The sequence below is a fragment of the Hakea prostrata genome, chromosome 10 (assembly GCF_041222555.1).
Source record: "Hakea prostrata isolate BN-2017 chromosome 10, UWA_Hpros_2, whole genome shotgun sequence".
NCBI lineage: Eukaryota > Viridiplantae > Streptophyta > Magnoliopsida > Proteales > Proteaceae > Hakea > Hakea prostrata.
In genome coordinates this window covers 49,881,259-49,900,745 of record NC_142609.1, presented here as the reverse complement: position 1 = coordinate 49,900,745, position 19,487 = coordinate 49,881,259, and the positions used below count along the sequence as shown (strand labels likewise).

The 19,487-nt window shown below is 37.7% G+C and overlaps 1 protein-coding gene across 1 annotated transcript; it reads right to left on the bottom strand.

Moving 5' to 3' along the window:
* Window positions 1-1,924: 1,924 nt before the first annotated feature.
* On the bottom strand, window positions 1,925-17,108 carry LOC149003770 (serine/threonine-protein phosphatase PP2A-2 catalytic subunit-like). The gene is made up of 11 exons (XM_089136121.1): window positions 16,737-17,108; window positions 10,233-10,289; window positions 8,898-8,981; window positions 8,725-8,796; window positions 7,209-7,280; window positions 4,489-4,529; window positions 3,443-3,509; window positions 2,727-2,918; window positions 2,509-2,598; window positions 2,315-2,422; window positions 1,925-2,170 (listed from the first exon to the last, which is right to left on the bottom strand). The coding sequence occupies exons 1-11, from the start codon at window positions 16,827-16,829 to the stop codon at window positions 2,105-2,107; spliced, it is 942 nt and encodes a 313-aa protein (XP_088992247.1). The 5' UTR covers window positions 16,830-17,108; the 3' UTR covers window positions 1,925-2,104.
* Between the last annotated feature and the right edge of the window lie 2,379 nt (window positions 17,109-19,487).

Here is a 19,487-nt window from a genome sequence, read left to right as displayed (position 1 = left end):
CAACAAGAGAGAGAGACATGATCATGATTCCGGTATTGAATCATGAGCACTTGGCTCTGGGTGTTAGTCATTAAAAGATTTTATTCCTGCTCTTCAGACGGTGATGTTCAAAATTATTTTAGCTCAAGTGGTCAAGTAATGTATCAGTTTACTTGAAGGAGGGCCTCGTATGAACAATAATAGTATGACTTGCCTAAACTAGGCAGTTGTATGTTAACAATCTAATAACTATAGTAGATTGTTAAAAAAAAAATGCCCGGCTCTATCTATGATGTGGATTACTACCAACAAAAGAAGGTTTTAAAAGATTAAAAAAAAAAACTCGGGTCGAATTAAGCCAGGGGTGTTAATGTAGACCGGACTGTTGAGGCTGAAATGAATTGTCTCATTGTAACTTGAACCGAAACTGTTATTTTGCAAATGGTCCATATTTGGACTAGGTGTTTTTAATCCAAAACCTTTAAACCCAAACAGAACCATTGACATCCCTAGATTAGGTCAAAACCTTCTCTTACGTCCTAAGTTTCAACAAAAGTTGAAGCAACATGATAGAAGGCGTTGAACGAAACATCTCAAGGATCGTGCTATATCTGATTTTACTTTACAAGGGTTAAATGCTTCCCCTACCTAAAAAACAAAAAGTTTAAAAGCTTTTCCCAGAACAGAAAAATAAAAACCATTAATGAACAAGTTCAATATTACTGGGAGACTTAGGTTCATCAAGACTTCAAACCCCATTTTATATTTAAATTAAATGTAACTATCTCTGAAGATGTAATCAAGGTCCATATAAATTGATCAGGACAAACTTCAGTTTCAATATATATATATATTCACAAAAATAAAAAAAAAAGAGAAAAAATTTACAATTCTCTGTATGAACCAAATGCTTGAGAATAATCTGAGGATGCATTTGGTAATGTTCTTGGGGTTCCATAGTTCTTTTGTTCAAAAAGAATGGATCAAGTGATAGATATTCATTAAAAACAATTTTTTTTTTTTTTTTTTTTTTCTTTTTTTTGAAAGAATGAACCGTTGTTGAGAAAAATAATGGAAAGAACAACTTTTACAGAACATTTGATATACGTTCTTTTATGGGAAGATAAACTCATAAAATTATCCCAACCGCCAGAAAGAGTTAAACGGGCAACATCATGAGCATCTACCCAAACAGAAACCAACCAGTAGATGATCTGAACGACGCCAGCTTTTATGCCCGAGCGCATGAACATGCACCCTCAAAGCATTGCCATTCACACGCGACAGCGGCGGCAATAGTGTAACAAAAAAAACCGCAATTCATCTCAGCCGGTAGCTTCTAGAGACTAGAGGCACAACCGTTTCCATGTAGGCATGTACATTGAATCCTTACCGGCCGACATTACAAGTCATCCAAGTCAACAATTTAACTGAACTACGCCCACACGAATCCAGAGGTGGTTCATGGATTGCACAATTCAGAAAAATCCGCCCGCTGAGCAAGGGAAATCAGACATACTCAACTCAAATCCAGCCAGGCAACAGTGTTCTTACCGATTCGTCAAAATGAGAAGCGCAAACAAGATAACATATACTCGGTGAAATACTTGTCGGCTATGCAAAAGACGAACATTCGGAACTACTACTGCTGTCAATAGCCATGTGTGCGACATCCACTTTTAGATCATAGAGGGAGTGCTAGTGGAGACACAAACAGCCAACTGAATCAATAATGTCCAATTAAGGATTATAAAACACAACTACACTCTACAGAATTCCCCCACCCCCAAAAGAAAAGTGGGGGGGAAAAAATACTAGTTCAACAAGAAATGGTACATGCTGCCACAGCGTCGCCAGCTTTGCTGCCTCTGAGGAAACACAGCACAGTTTGCAACACAAATTAGAGAGAGCTATACCTGCTAATTTTACATGATTCCGCCCCCCCCCCACCCCCCACCCCCTTCTTACCCCTCTTCCGCACGACCAAAAGCATAGCAGGTAGAAATTATAAGATCTTAAATCTGATAAACAGCTCTGAAAAGGAACCAGCAGTATTTTGCACCCAATTGATGGCCAACAGCACGCAGACTACCGGAAAATCAGCAACTATTCCAAGGTGGCTGCATCATAGGAAGTAATCAGGTGTTCTGCGAGTTACATCTGGCTCTCCTCTCCTTGGAGCTGGATCAAACTGCAGCAAGTAAACAAACAAGGTTTTCTGAGCTTCATTGTACAGTTATGCGTGCAATACCCAACTGAAAGAAAGTGTACTGGGCCAGTCCAAGAACTATTATGTTCAATAGTGCATATTTCTGGCAGGGAGAAAGAGAGAGACCTGGATGAATGTGTGTCCTTTGCAATCATCAACTTCCAAAATAGAAGCCATGTTCCCACAGCGATAACAATAATTAGGTGCACTAAATATTGTAACCACCTTTTGCTCCTGTTATAAGCAGGATGTCAGATTTTCTATTTGCTCTCGCTACAAAGGGATGGACAGAAAAGGAATATAAGGTAGGTTTCAATTACGTGTCCCCAATTGAATCCCTCCATGACCAGTTGATGAGCTCTAGCAATCAGCTTTAAGTTGTTGGTGTGATTGAATTGCTCAGATATATCCTGTAAAAAGAAAGTGGGAGGGAAGTAAAACATATTGCACATATGTTGAGGAGAGACAAGGGTAGGAAAACCATATGAACAAGGAAAGATCAACTCTCTTTTTTGGGGTCAAGGAAAGATCAACTTACTTGGCCAAAAGTGTAACCTGCTCCACGAGGAGAGATGCCCCAACCACAGCGATCATCTGGGTCAGACCATAAGAGATCACACATAGGTCCTTCATGAGGAACTTCTTGGACACGGTCAAAATTCCGTATGTTGTCAAGCGTCTCAATGGAGGGGGAGAGTCCACCATGCAGACAAAATATTTCTGATTCGACCTTTGGAAGTTATCAAAGGAAAAAGCCACAACAACATACTACAAAGTTTAGAAACATGGATATCAACATAAAGATAAAGCAAGCAAAGTACTTCCAATGCAACCACTATATAATTTGTAGCACTTAAATCCAGCCTGTCAAACTTGATGACATCATGGTTAACAATATTACTCTGCTGAAGCCTTTACTGTAACAAATAAAATATTATTTAAAATACCCAAGAAGCCAGTTGACCAAAAGCCCAGCAGGCTATTCAGCTACCCCCGGTAACTGCATAAGTCATTAATGTGGAACTTCTCATGGGCATAGACCACATCAAGTATGAGGGGAGAGTATAAAGAGAACCCAGGAATTATTTGTCATTATCTTATTGAGTCTAAAATTAATTATAAAGGACACTGCCATATTCCCTTCATCAGTAAAAGATGCAGAAAGCAATCTTCAGCCTCAAATAGAAGCATATGATTGCTTAGAGATCCTAATAAACAAATAAAGAACTAACTAAAAGAGTTAATCTTACTAACCAATGCTGTCAGTGGAAAATAATCAAATAGGTCTGTGAAGATCTTCCATACATTTGCATTACCATACCTGCAAAGGAATCATTCTGAGTATCAGCAAGGATTTAGAAACAGATGTGAAACAGAGAGAAAGATGTCTGATTATATTCCAGGTCATTACATCAGAGACTACAGTTGAGAAGTATTTTTAGTAAAAATAAAACTCTTTGCAACTTAAATACATTTCTTATACAGATTTTGGCTTGAGGAAGAGTCTTTGATGCGTCATTTACACACAAGTGCATCTCTACAACCATAATAAGCTCAGAATTGGTAGATTATGACTATACTTATCAAATGATATGACACCATCCATCAAAACACTTTTCATGTGTAGATCCAAAACACGCAATTCTACAAGGAGGGCAGGGGGATTTTTGGAGACCACATAATTGTAGTCCATAATTCATAACCCAAGAACACACACAGCAGCTTGACATTATGATACCAACACAAACACATGAAACAGAGAAAATCATAGACTCGAGAAATTTAGAAGCCCAAAACAATCCATGTCAATGACTCACAAAGGTGTAAATCCCAACCAAGGCCCACTTCACACAGGGTGAATGAACAAAGTTAAAGGACCCTTGTGGAAGTGACTCGACCTGGTTAACATCATCTGACCATGAAATCAATTTAATAGAATTTGTACCAATTTGAATTTGATTTAAGCACTGGCCAAGTCCCACATAAGAACCAAGATTTAATTCCTTGACAAGAAGGCAGTTAAACACCCTAAAACGAAGAAGACAGAAAAAGGAAAGTGAATAACAACTCACTTCTCAACACAAAATATGCATCCCAGTTTTTCAGACAAAATAACCTATTCCACCAGCAGGTAACTCAAAAGCAGGCTTAAGGTAGACACAACAGCTATAGCAGTTAAAACACATTGAACCATTGTAAGCACACGCTGTCATTACTAAAATGGTTTTTTTTTTATTTTAATAAAAAGAAGAAGAAGAAGGACCAACTACTCAGATCAACGATGTGGACAGATAACTCACTTTCGCAGGCATTCATCATAAAACCCATAAACTTGTGTTATCTGCAAAGAAATAAATAAACAAAATTTAGCAAATCAAGCATTACTCAAACTATTCAAATGAAATTTTAAAAAATAATAATAATATATATATATATATATATATATATATATACATTCTTTGGAAGCGTTTAAAATTCATTACTTGGACAAAGAAGAGCTGACAGTCAGGACTGACTGCCAGGTCATCATAAGCTTCTTCAACAAATCAACAAATCACAAGCCTTCACGTGTCAAGTGGATTAACTTTGAAACCCTAAACCCCCTCCTTCAACCCTAAAACTCAACGAAAACCCGAGGGCAAACCCTAAGAAAAAGTGTTGTCAACCTTCCAGCGCAGCACACCAATTACTTACTCAGAGGGTGCTTTAGGGTTTAGGGTTTCGGTCTTAGGTTTTCTTTTGGTATCAAAGCCAAGTTTAGGGTTACTAGACCTTAAAGAGGAAAAGCCACCAAGGCAAGAGGACACTAGGCGAAGTACTTGCGATTATGAAAGGGCGTATACAGCTTCAGGAGCATGTGATCAAAAAGATCGTGGACTTCAATGAAGACGGACTACGCAAAAAGAAAGGGCTCAGATCCTTCCTTGGCATACTCAACTATGCCCGGCCCTACATACCGTACTTGGGAAAACTCCTAGGACCCCTTTACGCCAAAACATCCACCAACGGGGACAAGCGATTAAAACCGTCGGATTTGGACATTGTACGACAACTGAAGGTGCAGATCCAGAATTTGCCACCATTGGCGATTCCACCGACAAAGTGTTTCATCATCATCGAAAGTGATGGCTGTATGTTAGGATGGGGAGGTATTTGCAAGTGGAAAGCATCAAAAGGGGACCCACGCCACGAGCAACAGAAAAGATTGCTGCGTATGCCTCTGGAAAATTCCCTACGGTAAAGGCAACCATCGATGCCAAAATACATGCATGTATGAATTCTTTGGAAGCCTTTAAAATTCATTACTTGGACAAAGAAGAGCTGACAGTCAGGACTGACTGCCAGGCCATCATAAGCTTCTTCAACAAGTCAACAAATCACAAGCCTTCACGTGTCATGTGGATTAACTTCACCGACTATATAACTGGATCAGGGGTGCTTCTTCACTTTGAACATATTGACGGAGCTCAAAACACCTTAGCAGACAAACTCTCAAGGATCGTTTGTCATCTCATCACTGTCCCTATTCCATGGAGCAACAACGCGGACTCCGGCCCGGCGGCGATGATGTCTATGATATCACCATCGAGCGAGAATTTGGGTCTAGTTCAAAAGGGTTACTCAGCGCAGAAATACAAGGGACTATCAACGTTATGTACCAGAGCCCTGGTAGAGATACGTCAAGTGTCAATAAGTATGCCAACCTCTGCTCAAAATATGCCCGACCAAAGGCCAGATACAACACCAGAACACGAAAAAGAGAACTCAGGGGCGAAATCATTGAACAAGAACTCAGCGTCATCCGTGACGTCCAAAAGGCTCTCAACACCCTGGTACATGTCCACACACTCAAACAGCACTGGTGGACACAATGCAGCTCCAAGGAGAACTTCTGGGGTGACACACTTCCCAGTGTCAGGAGGCATGCCGAACAACTTGTGGTGCAAGAGAAAGCACTCACGGGCCTGATGGCTGACATCAATCGCTTTCAGCTTTAGGGCACGTGCGGAATCTCAGCTTTCAGGCGCACTCAGCCGAAAGTGACGACTATGGGCCACTCCCATGAGTGCATTTACTATTTGCTTTTAGAATTTTGTCGTGACTTACAAGTCACATGTGTTTACTATTTGTTTTTTGAATTCTGTCGTGACTTACAAGTCACATGTGTACCATTTGCTTTAATTTCCTTGTCGCGACCTGCGTGTCGCATCTATACGTGAGTTATGACTCAGCTTGTGGATAAGATCACTAAGCTATCGATGGGGCCCACAGTGCACCCGAGCTCAGTATCCTTCATCTATAAGTAGGAATCTCATTTGGATAGCAAGACACAATCGGAATCACCGAACAAGTCTTTCTTTCCTTAAGGGTTTGTATTCTCAGTCAGTTTGTAGCAAGTCCTTTGCATTTATGAATAACATCTCATATTTCCAGCAAAGTTATGAGTGAGTAAAATCTTATGGATTGCTGATCTTGAGGGTGTGGGTTTCCTTCGTCTGTTCTAGTCATCCTTTATTAGGGTTTCTTTGGGAACCGGTGTACGGATTCTAACCGGAATGCAGTCCGACAGGAACTCTTAAAAAGAATAGCGCCCTGACAGCTTGTCTGTAAGTGAGGCTCTATTTGGGTTCCAGGTTCATCCCTAAAGCACCCTCTGAGTAAGTAATTGGTGTGCTACGCCGGAAGGTTGACAACACTTGTTCTTAGGGTTTGCCCTCGGGTTTTCATTGAGTTTTAGGGTTGAAGGAGGGGGATTAGGGTTTCGGTCTCATGTTTTCTTTTGGTATATATATATATATAATCACGTCACATCAGTTTACATAAACTATGCTTGTCAAGTACAATTAGAAACTAATTAGGCAAAATGAAAGTTGTACGATGGTGTATACGGAAACAGCCCAGGCGACTCATAACTCAATTAAGAAAAACCATAACCCAATTATTCGGAATAACGATCCCAATAATCAAATTCAAAAATAGAATCAAAACATGTTGGAAATATACGACGGTAATGAAGTACCTGACGACTTTCATGGTTTCCTCTAAGTATTGTAATTCGTTGAGGATATCGTACTTTCAGGGCCACCAGAAGCTGAATAAAACAATTAAAAATTATTTTCAGAATGGTTACAACATCTACCAAATACAACAACAGGAATCGCATTCACTCTTAAGAGATTGAGGCAGTTTCAAGATTCAACACATAAATTAACCTCATATTGACTATGACCTTAAATCATCAGTACAAAATTTCCATTACTATGACTCAAAATGTACACCATGAACATAACTATGTGAAACACTTTCGCTTGCAACTTCCACCAATTAGAGACAAAACGACATTAATCAGATAACAAGTACACGAGAGAATAATTGGGGCCAACCATAAGAATGATACAGTAAGGCACTCCCCTGTCCCTCAACAACAACCAGACCCCAAGACCATCCATTAGCTGCTTCAAGTCTATTCAGTCGACAACTACTGGCTCTTAATCTTAAGAGAGAAAAAGAATGACAGATGAGCGGAAAAGTATAACGAGTTAAGTAGTTAACTATAGTAACAAAAATAAAGGTGTTTTAGAGTCAGAATAGCTTAGAAGCACAAAGCTAATGATTCGAACTATAGAACTATGGGTTAGGGTTACTGGAACCCATTTTAGACCGAAAACTACTATAACAAGCCCCAATACAGAATAGCCAGAAATATCCATGACTGAAGCTATTAACTCTGTCTCCATTTACTCAGGAAAAAGCTCATAACAGAGTCCCTAACAAATGAGGCAAGCATTAGAGAACAGAAGTGTTACAAGTAATCTATGTGCGAATAATTATAGATTTGCAGGATGAAGCTGTGACAGTGTAAGAAATGTTTTTGTGGTTTTTTGTTCTCTCCCCCCCCCCCTCCCCTTTCTTTTGAGAGGGCTGGGGGGAGGAGGTTTGGTTAATTAATTAATTAGGTATAAATCAAGTACGAGCTTTAAGCCCCTACTCATTTTGGTAACCGTAGATGATTTAATACGAGTTTGTTCGCATATTGACTTTGCTGACGATATTTGTTTAGTAAAAATTTAGAATGATGAGATCATGAGACACAAGCAACAACTACTGCCATGTTGGATTTATAGAGATCAACCTTGGAACCAACAGGATTTAGACAAGTGAACAAAGGAGGAGTTTGTGTGTGTGTGTGTGTGTGTGCATATGCATCAGAACCTATAATTCAAGTGTCTGGATGAGTTCAATGGTTCAAATACTAATTGTTACTGTGAACAAAATACCCATTACAAACACAACAGGAGCATTACCATAACACGTAAACCATCAAAAACATAGTGAAGAAGATGACCGTAACTAGTGAGGAAGGTGCCCACAATTGGCAGCAAGTTGCTCAAAAACTACAACATTTTGCCAAAGCATGTATATGAGATGGAAAAGGCCCAAAAAAAACCATTGGAACATTGTTAGTTCAACCTTTCTACACGAATCATCATCACAACGGTAAAACTCATCAATGATCTCTTCATCTTGTAACTTACCGTTACAGTTTCAACAGAGTAATATCCCCGGTCCACATAATCTCCCATAAATAAGTAATTGGTATCTGGACACTATCAATCAAAAACGAAGGAACCATAAGATCTACAGTTTTAACATAATGGTAACCAGGATCAAGGGGGGAAATTTAGAAGAAAAAAGCAAAAATATATACCTTCCCACCAATTCGGAAAAGCTCAGCAAGATCATGAAATTGCCCATGAATGTCCCCACAAATTGTAACAGGACTTTTTACAGGCTGCAATGCAGAATGAAAACAAGAATAATCAGAAACCAGCCAATCAGAGCCCAATAACCAATATCCATAAGGACTTGAAGAACTCAACCAGGATTACTGAGACTAGGAATCACAGAAACCACACCAAAGAGAGAGAAATAAAGGGTAGGCAAAAATAATATGAAACAAAGGGAAAATAGTTAAGTCATAACAAGCTTACCCAACCAAGAATTAATTCATTCAATAGACTACTAAACTCAAAAAACAACTGATCCCACTTGAAAGCAAGAAAAGTTCACTCAGAAAGCCAATTCAGAGCCTGGACGATGAAAAATAATTCGCCTTTCAAATTTCAGAGCAAGTCAGATGGCATTTCTTGGCACTCCCTTATTTTTCAAGATGGCACCAAGTCATCATCCAAAACCACGTGGAAAAAATAATTATTCCCATGCTAAACCCAAACTGAGGTTCTATTTCCAATATATTAGCCTGAAGTTGAATCTATTAAAGGTAACATCTGAAAACAGAATCACTGCCTCCACAATCTCCACCAACAGATTGCTGATCGGTTCAATAATGAACAGAATGCAAAACTCAAGCACCCATCACTGGTAGAAAGTTTTATCTACAGTTCCAAGAAGGGCCAAACCTAATTGCTTCAACCGAAATGAATGTCAAAACAATTCTTGTATTTCAGTCACCAAACTTCAGATCCACATATCAAGGAGCCATAATGAAATAATTTTGCACAATCATACGAAATGTAAACTTAGGGGACTTCTACACGGCAGAAAAAAGGGTGGAATAAAGTTTCAGGAAGCCACCAAAAGGGAGCATTTCCACTTTCTACACAATCCACCTAGTCACACCATATGGAAGAGTTACATGGCAGTTTCGACCATTCAATACATAGTGTATGATCTCAATCAACCATGCATCCAATTTTGTAGCCAAACAATTCATTTGTTAAAAACTAGACCATTCAACAGATAACAACGCCTTGCCAAGCTACATGACCAGGTCAGTTTGGGCCAAAATTTCACATAAAGATGGGGTATTATGTACCCTACCTGTTCATAAGATTGGCCCTCGCCCATGATCTGCCAGGTGGCAGACATGGGTCCATACAAGAAGCCTTCCTTGGTCCTGCTGTCAAAGGACCCACTTACGATAACCGATAAACAAAAATAAATAAGCCATATACAGAATTTACAAAGCATTTAACAACAAGCAACAATGGCACCATTAAAGAAATCAGAGAAAGGAAAGCACCTGCACATTGCTTTCCTCCATTAAAATCTCCTTGGCCTTCTCACATAGTGCACGAACCTGTAACAGGGAAGCAGATAATTGTAATAAATCTATGCTTACACATCAGGACAGCAGAAGGAAGGAGTCATTTTGCAAGAAAAAATTGCTATTGAACCTATCAAAAGACATCAATTTAGTGCAGTATGCAATAATTTCCAAGTAAAGCACTATTATACTATATAACAGCAAAAACATCAAGCCCCATCCTAACTCAATGAGGTCAAGTACATGCATTCAATAAAAGACAATTATATCATACTATCATACTATTATATAAAATAACAAACTGAGCATTGTTTTGGTATACTTTTCACTGGACCAAAATACCCCCACTTATCCTTAACAGGTAGATCTCTGCATATGCTCAAAAATAATCTCTTCAAATAAAAATTACATTTACCAAATTACAAAAATTAAGATTGAAGAATTCAATACTCCATCTCAGTGCTATATATATTTGTTTTTTATTTGTTAATTATATTTTATCAATTCCTACTATTACTTTTTCACATATTTGCTAGACAAACATTTTCATGCTACTTTAGTCATCTGTATCTCTCCCTAACTATTTCTATATTAAATTCCTTGTTCCTGAAAAATTAATTTTTAGACTACACCCAAGACACAGTCCACGAAATAGCACTAACACCTTACTCTAAATCTTGTATCTCTTTACTAATTGACACATCCCATATTTCTCTCCTATAAATATTATTCCCAAAAACAGAACCTCTCACTATTCCACAGCTCTCCCTAAAATTCTTCCCTGTATCCCATTCTCAAAACTCTTTTTGGAAGATAGCTTATTGGTGCTTCCCCTCTATATCCAGATTTGCTCTAGCTGATTGTTTCTTTTTGTTTCAGGTGCACACTGAATAAAAATTCTTGGCTCCAAACTCCAAAAAAAGGAAGACACAACCACAAGGTTTCTTTTGACTAGTTTTTGTTTAGTTCCACCTCACTTCATTTCTAATAAAGGATTCAAAACTAAGCCAAACACCAGCAAAAGCAGCGTTACTTTGGTTAATTTTTTTGTTCAATTTTTTTTTATATTTTCAATTTTAGTTTAATTAAACCATACGAGATTCATAGGTCTCTTTCTCTTCTTTGCTTATCAGATTATTACTGGTTGCTTGTTAAATTTTCACCAAAACAATTACAAGAATGACTAAAAAAAATCATACAGGTAACGGAGTCGCACAAAAAGGGAGAAAGTAAAAAAAACAAAAAAGAACTAATAGAAAACCTCAAAACACACAATTAATGGATTCCTATGAAAAAGGATAAAGAGGAGTTAGGAGAAAAGGGAGGGGAGAAACCACAACTAATGAAGCACTAGAAAAGAGGAAGACAGAGAAACATGAAAAAAATCTAATAAGGAAAAATCCCAAAGTTTGTAACTAATAAATTCTCTCCAAGCTTTATTAAGCAATTCTTCATAATTGCAACAGCATTGAAGTAACATGAAATAAAAGAAATCATGAAAATTAACGAGGCCATTTAATTAAATTTCCTTGAAAGAAAAAAAAAAAAAAAAACATGTTATTGATTTTAATATTCTATAATGAAATACGCTTAAAAAAGGAAAAAGTACAAGTTTAGAAGGATTCCTACAAAAGAGGAAGGAAGGCTCAAAAGGAAAACCAAAAGAAATGCACATAGTAAAGCTGATAAAAAAATGGAGACAAGAAAATAAATAGAAAAGAAAAAGAGAGCGGAAATAAATGTAGCATAAAAATATTTAGAAAAAAAATCTCAATATAAACAAAGTTCAACTAAGAGAAGTTGACTACATGGATCTTTGATCTTCAATCAGCTCTATTTGAGGTCATACTAGAATTCAGCCTAAGCCAAGCATGTCTTTCTTCACCACTTCTCCTAAGGTTATTTTTGGCCCATTCCTGGTCCTTTTGGCTTCTTTAATTCTGATCTCTGAACTGGGGCGTCAAAGTCTTCTGCTGCACATAGTCATACCACCACAAACAACCTTCTCTAAGCTTACCATGATCGGATTTACATCCAACTCTAATATGATCTTTCTTTACTTTATCCTTCCTAGTGTTCCACTCATCCATCTCATCATCCTCGTATCCGCATCACCAAGCCTATTTGATGGCACTTCCTCACAGCCAGCATTCTAACCCATGCATCATATCCGGTCCAATGACAGTATGAGAAGATTTTCCTTAAAACTCTAATGGGAAACACTGATAACACTTCATCCACCCTATTTTAATCATTGGGGGTAATATCATCATCATCTATGTCACCCATCTTGTTAAAGATTGATCCCAGATCTCCAAAATGGTCGCTTTGTGGGATCTCCTTTGCATCAATATCCACCACTTCTTACCCAACCTAGAATTTCTAAAGTTACACATCCTGTATTTAGCCTTAGTTAAATTAGCTTCAGATATTTTGATTCCAACTTTCACTAATTGCACCTCCAAAATGGGCAACTTTCCCTTGGAACCAACCTAGGGTGCATCCATGGGTTTACATTGTAATCAGCCAACTTAATGAACCTAAACATGGCAATTAAGTTGAGTAAAAAAAGTTCCTATACTTGGTTTATTTTCATTCCTTTGGACATTGGGTTGAACAATGGTCCAATGTAAGTCAATAAGATTTGGTTTATTTTACTTGATGTGCTCACTACAAAAGTAGCATTTCTTAACTAGCACTTAATTATTACTCCCACAGCCTCACATGACTTAAATCAGCCCTTAATCATCATTTCCACAGTCTCCCATTGACTGGCTAGGAGGCTGTGTTATAACGTGACTTTCCTTTTTCAATTAGGATCTGCTGTAATTGGCTGACTATAGCTTTTATTAATAACCTTGTCATGGAAAGAGTAAAGTAGATCTCTTCAAATGAAATTTTTCTCTGCAGATTGACTGCTACCTTTTTTTTCTCCAGTAAGAGAGCACTACCTTGCTTAATGCTTCAAGATTAGGCTGTTCACTGCTTGGTGTTTAAAGTCCAAGCTGATATTGAGATTGGTAGGATCAAAGACTCCTTGTCAGTGAGAAGCCTGGGACAATCCTTCAAGCATTCCTCTTCATGTATCTGAAGAACACCACTCAATGTCCAAGAACAGCTTGGAGTACAGCCATTTCAATTCAAGAAAACTTGCAGCCCAGTGAGCAATAATCCATTGTTCAACGCATTGATCCCCATACCCAAAATATTGTTTCTGACTTTCTTTTCCCAGAGCTAAACCTCTCCTTTCTATTTTCATTTTGGAAATGTCCATTATTAAGAACTGGTCCAGTCCACAACATCATAGGAATCCATCCAAAATCCCTAACCAAGAAATTTGCTTTTAACCACTTAAACTGAAAAAAAACTTGTAGCATTCTTTTGCTACCCCACCACCTACACACCCTCCTGATCTCAGTCACAACAAAAAACCCAAAGCCCTAACTATTTTCAGAAACTTGTTTTGAAACATCAAATTTTTCCAAATCTGAAGCAATTTTTTGCTACCCATGCTCTACACATCCACCAAATCATAGCCAACACATTCATCTTAATCTTAAAATACTAAAAGAGAGACCCCAAATCCTAATTCCCTGATTAATTTTTCATCACACTACCCTTTAATTCTAATACGACCTGTTTCGACTAAAGATCTTGGAAGAACTGGCTCCTAGTTGATCTCCTAGCAATCTAGGACTACATTAAATGTTTATCTTCCAGCAATCTAGGACTACATCAAATGTTGATCTCCATAGCAATTTTGCATTAATCCCTGCTCTTGTCTCATCTACCGATACAATATCATCTGCAAAGATCCTACACCAAAGAACCTCCCTTGTATATTCTAGTTATGCTACCAATGATAAGCACAAACAAGTAACGGCTAAAGGAAGTCTTGGAGAGGAATGGAGGAATGGAACTCTCATGAAGAAACTCAAGAGGCTGAGGAGTCCCAATAAACTCCCTCTCTCCTGATCCAAGGTGCAGCCCAATAGAGACCAAGAGTCTAGGAATTTATGGACTTAGACCCTCACTTTTCTAATGCTATCCACTACATCAGCACAAGTATCTTAAGCCTTTCTCTTCTCTAAAATTTTCCAAATTAACCCCCTAGGGACTGCAAATATAAAAGACTAAACAAAAACAACCACCGCCATCCCAACTAAATGGGGCGACTGAGCTCAATTTGAGGCCATACTAGATACAAGGACTAAGCTATGCATATATTTTTTCATCAATTCTCTAAAGGTTATCTTAGGTTTGCCCCTAGCCTTCCTAATTCCTTCATTCTAGATTAAAATCACTACTCCGTACAGGGGCATTTACAAGCTTCCGTTGAACGTGGCCGTGCCACCTCAAATGACTTTTTTGTAACTCATCATTTATCGAAGCCACTCCCTAACCAACTCTAGCATGATCATTCCTTATCTTACCCTTTCCAATTTTGATACTCATCCATTAGCATCCTCATTCCTATTGCACTGGGATTATCTATATGATATTTCTTAACAGCCCTAACATTCTACACCATAAATTATAGCTAGCCATACGACAGTCCCATAGAATCTTCCTTTTGAGTTCAAAAGTATACGTCGATCACACAAGACTCAAACAATTACAAAAATTACAAATAATTTCAGTAAAAAAATGTATTGTTACTTATTAAAGGAGAAAGCATTCAACAAATTACAAATTCTATTCAAAAAACAAATAAAAAACTAAATCCTTTTTTAAATCATGGAAAGTACCTAAAAATAGAAACACATCTCACCTAAGGGGGGAAAAAGCTTCGAAGACATAAACCCATCTAGGTTTAATAAAGGTTCACAGTTGCCACAGCATTTAGACAAAAAATGACGCCTTGACAACAACGCAAATATTAATGGGAAATTGAACAGGAAAAAGGACAAAGAAAAGACAAAAATAACAACATTTGGAAGAAACTAGAGCACTCGGATTTGTGGTTTGCGTTTAGCCTATGCTTGAATCAAGCAAATATGTGTCCGCTATCACGCAAAAATTTTATGAGAAATCTTGCGAACACTTCAACGAAAGGAATCCTTCAGAAACAAAGTTCCCACTGATGTAAGAAAGGACAAAGTAAAGGGTAGTAATGGACAAAATATTCAATTACTACTTGCTACACAAATGAATAGTACAACACCACAACCTAAAGGTTAATGAATCACCAAATCATTTAATGGGTAACATCTGGCCGTCATTCAAACTCATATATCACAAGGAAAGTAAACTCCTAATTCCCAAATTTGTTCATTTAGCTTTAGGTCTAAATTCATTACAATTCTTGCAATGAAAATCCAACTAAAGTCTTCAGAACTGTACCTTCACCAGCCAAAGTTTTACAAAATCAATTAAATTCAAAAATATTTCTAGAAGCTAGGTCAGCTAAATTTGAGAATTTCCAACGGGAAGCATCAGATTAACAACCACATGTCAATTCCTCGAGTGGAGTATGCATGAGCACTTCCCCAAGTAAGTAAATTCTTGTAAAAATAGATAATGACATTCTTTTATATAAGAATGGGCACTCTCTCTCGCTCTAAATCAATTTTTCCTGCACAGAACCTCAAACAAAAATATTAAATTAACCTTCTACCTTAAAGAGAGGGGAGAAGATTCCTCCCCTTTTGTTTGTTCCCTCCCCCCCCCCCCCCCAAAAAAAAAAAAAACCAAGAAAGTTGGGAGATTCAAATGCAATATTTGAATTGATTCACTGAAAGATGCAAAACAATCAATCGAAACCAAAGGGGAAGAAGGAATAATAGTTCTAGATTCCGATATGGGGATCAATAGGCATCATTCGGAATAACTCGTGCTAAAGCGCAGGTAAAAAAATGCAAAAGTACATCTTTCCACGTACATCAATAAAACACTGATATCTACCCGTCTCCGGTACCAGAAGAATTTACAGAGAAAAGAAACCACCCGAAACAAGCGATATTTGTGATACTTGGCAAAATGAAAAGCCGATAATTCCCAAATCGCCAAATTAGAAGTATCACCTTTCCCAATTCGTCACCTTAAACTACACTCAATTTTGAATCACAGTATTATTTCGAAAACAGATCCTCAAGCTACATAATGGACCAGCAGTCTACAGAGCGAACTAGACACACTTACAGAACAAATCTAGAGCAACAAACACACGATCTCATCAAATTGCACTCCCAGATCAGCAGGAGCAAACCCTAACTGAACCCAAATCGTAGATCACTTACAAATGAAACCAACATGAACAAACAAGTCGTGTTTCCAGATGGAAACAAACTTAAATTCTCGCAGATCACGGAGATCCACGGAGAAAAAGACCATTGAAACCCAGCTCATAAACGAATCAGAAAACACCAAGAAGAACATTTGGCGGGAAAAGAAAGAAAAAAGACGATATTTTTTAATCAGCGAACAACATATTGGACTTGAAAAGGAGATTAGAGGAAGAGTATAAGACAATGAAGGAACCTCTTGCTCGGACAAAGGTTTGCACTGCATAAGCTGAGTAATCTGCTCGTCAAGGTGGCCATGAGAGTTGGAAGGTATAGAATCCACACTCATCCTTTTTCTTTTTCGTTTTCTCTTCTTCGTGTTTCTTCTTCAACGCAGGAATTCGAGATCCCTTCTCCACCTCAATCGAACCACAGAAAAGCAATCACATAAAACCCTAACCCTCGACGTCGTCTCCCTCGCAACGGGAAGAGGAGAAAGAGAAATGAGGGGACCCAAATGAGGAGAGGGTTACACAGAGAGATGGAGCGTGAGCAAGCACACGCGCGAGCGAGCGGTGGTGCTGCAACCAAAGAAGAAAACCCTGTCTCTCCTGCGATCGCCTTTTTATTAATTTACAGAAATGGACACCCGAAAATATTCTCGATATTATAAATGCGATTTAGCTGCTACCTTTCGAACATGACCGCTGGAAGGATGACATTTCATCCTACCTTAACCTTCCTCCCGACAAGTGAAATGACGATAATAGACTGAAGAAGATAGCCTCTTTTTTCTTTTTTCTTTTTTTGGGGGAAAAAACAATCTACAATACTTTTTTCTGTTTTTTGGGTAGAAATTCTTATGATCAACTGAAAGAGTAGATCCATTCGATTTTCTCAGTTGCTGTTTGTGAGCCTGTGACCAAGAAAAATAATAGATCCATTCAATTTTCTCCAAAAAATATCAAGAGAAATTTTTTTTAGGCACATAAAATAATTGTAGCTAGTAGATTCCCAGTTTGATAAAAAAAAAATGATTGTAGCTAGTGGGTTGTTAGTTTGGAAACCATTAACCCAAAGTAGACTAATGTATTTTCTTTTCCTTTACATCTTATTGAATGATCATCCAACAGCTGTGCTGCCTATATACACTAATTAGGTGCACCAAATTTTTTGCCAAGAAACCCATCTGTTGGATGTTATTGAGCATTCACTGGAATATACAAGTATATTGATGCATAATTATGATATTAATTTTGTAGCCATCTAAGTGTATCATTTGATAGTCGAAATGAAACTCTATTGATTTGTTGATAAAACAATTTGTGTATGACCGTGATTGAGCCATTGTTTGTACACAAGCTCTTAATGAGAAACAAGCGCTCCATCCATTTACTTGATGAATCATTTTCATTGACCATTTCTGCCTTAGTTTCCTTTGTAATCATTTTTTTTTTTTTTAATGAGCTACCAATATATCTATGGGGGTTGAGATAAACAACCCCCCCCCCCCATTATTTGAACTATAAACCCAAAAATAGAAAAGATAAAAAATGGGAATTACTAATAGATAAGCGTGGCAAAACCAACATACACTGCCATCTATTATTGTGATACATGATAGCATGTGACAAATAAATAATAATGTAGCAAAAACTTACACCAAGTGGAAGGAGAATCTAAATTTGATATGAATGAACAATCATTTCTTCAAGGTCTTACTAGCTTGTAGAAAATCTTATTCTTGAAACTAAGTGCAATCTCCCATGGTGATATAAACCAATAATTGGCAATGGCAGATGCTCGAGGGAAGATTGCTTCATCTTATTCTTAACTATTTGGAAACAAATTTGGCAGCTTCCCACACTCCCCAAGATAAAACATTTTATTTGGAGAATTTTCATGAGGCCATTGCAATGGCTAGTTCCCTCTTTTACAGTGAGGGTGATATTTGCCTCGATGTGCTTGATATGTGGCTTGGGTATTGAGATTTGAGAACATTAGTCATGCCCTTTTTCATTGTTCTCATGCGAATAAATGTTGGAAACTAATCTCTTTTTTTTTTTTTTTTTTTTGCCAACCCCGGTTTCCAATGCTTTGCCCTAACTAATCCGGTGTTCGACCCGGGTCGCACACCTGGCTGTGGTGGGTGAGTCTCCTAGCGGGAAAACTAACCCTTTTACGTATTGACACATGGGATTTAAAAGTGTGCATTTACATGATTTAATGGAATTCATTTAAATTCAAATTTCGGTTATGAAAAATGTTGATGCTGTAAATAAAATTTGGAGCACAATGGTTTGGTGTATTTGGTATAGTTGAAATACAAATGTGTATAGATGGGTACATACTTCAATTCTACATACCATGACTATGTTCAATTTTTCCATATATTCAAAATCATATTGACACCAACAAATTTTGGAGAAATTAGGATATGCAAACTCTTGATGACCAGTGAGAAGGCCTTAATTATTTTAGAGTGTTTGTTGATGGTTTATGGGATGCAAAGTCTCTTAAAGGTGGCAGGGGTTGTGTTGTTTGGGACTCATTGGGGAACTTTGTAGCAGCAAATTGAAATAATGGTTTAAGTGGCTCTACAGCAACAACGATCTTTGAAGCAATTAGAGGAGGTATTTTGCTTGGTATCTATTTGGGAGTTTTAAATCTACAAGTGAATTATGGCTGTTTGAATACCGTTTTGGCTTTACAAGGGCATGCTTCCTCTATAGATTGGATAAGTATTAGTCTTGTTAATGATATATGGAAGTTGTCTTCCTCTTTTCATCATGTTTATTTTCATTTTGTTCAATGATGGAAACCTATTTGTAGATTTGTTAGCCAAGTGAGTAGCTAAGCTCTCTTTAGTTAGGTTTTGGTGGCACGTTCCACCCTTCAACCTATGTTTATCGTTGACTCTTCTTTGTTCTCGACGAGGTCCCTTGATCATTTTGCTTTCAGTTAATACAATTGTTAGATTTTTGACCAAAAAAAAAAAAAAACAAGT

Coding starts and splice junctions, on each gene's coding strand:
- LOC149003770 (XM_089136121.1), bottom strand. CDS start 16,829: ATGAGTGTGGATTCTATACCTTCCAACTCTCATGGCCACCTTGACGAG. Junction 2,599..2,726: donor CAGGTTACACTTTTGGCCAA/GTAAGTTGATCT, acceptor TTCTTTTTACAG/GATATATCTGAGCAATTCAA. Junction 2,171..2,314: donor AAGGACACACATTCATCCAG/GTCTCTCTCTTT, acceptor TACTTGCTGCAG/TTTGATCCAGCTCCAAGGAG.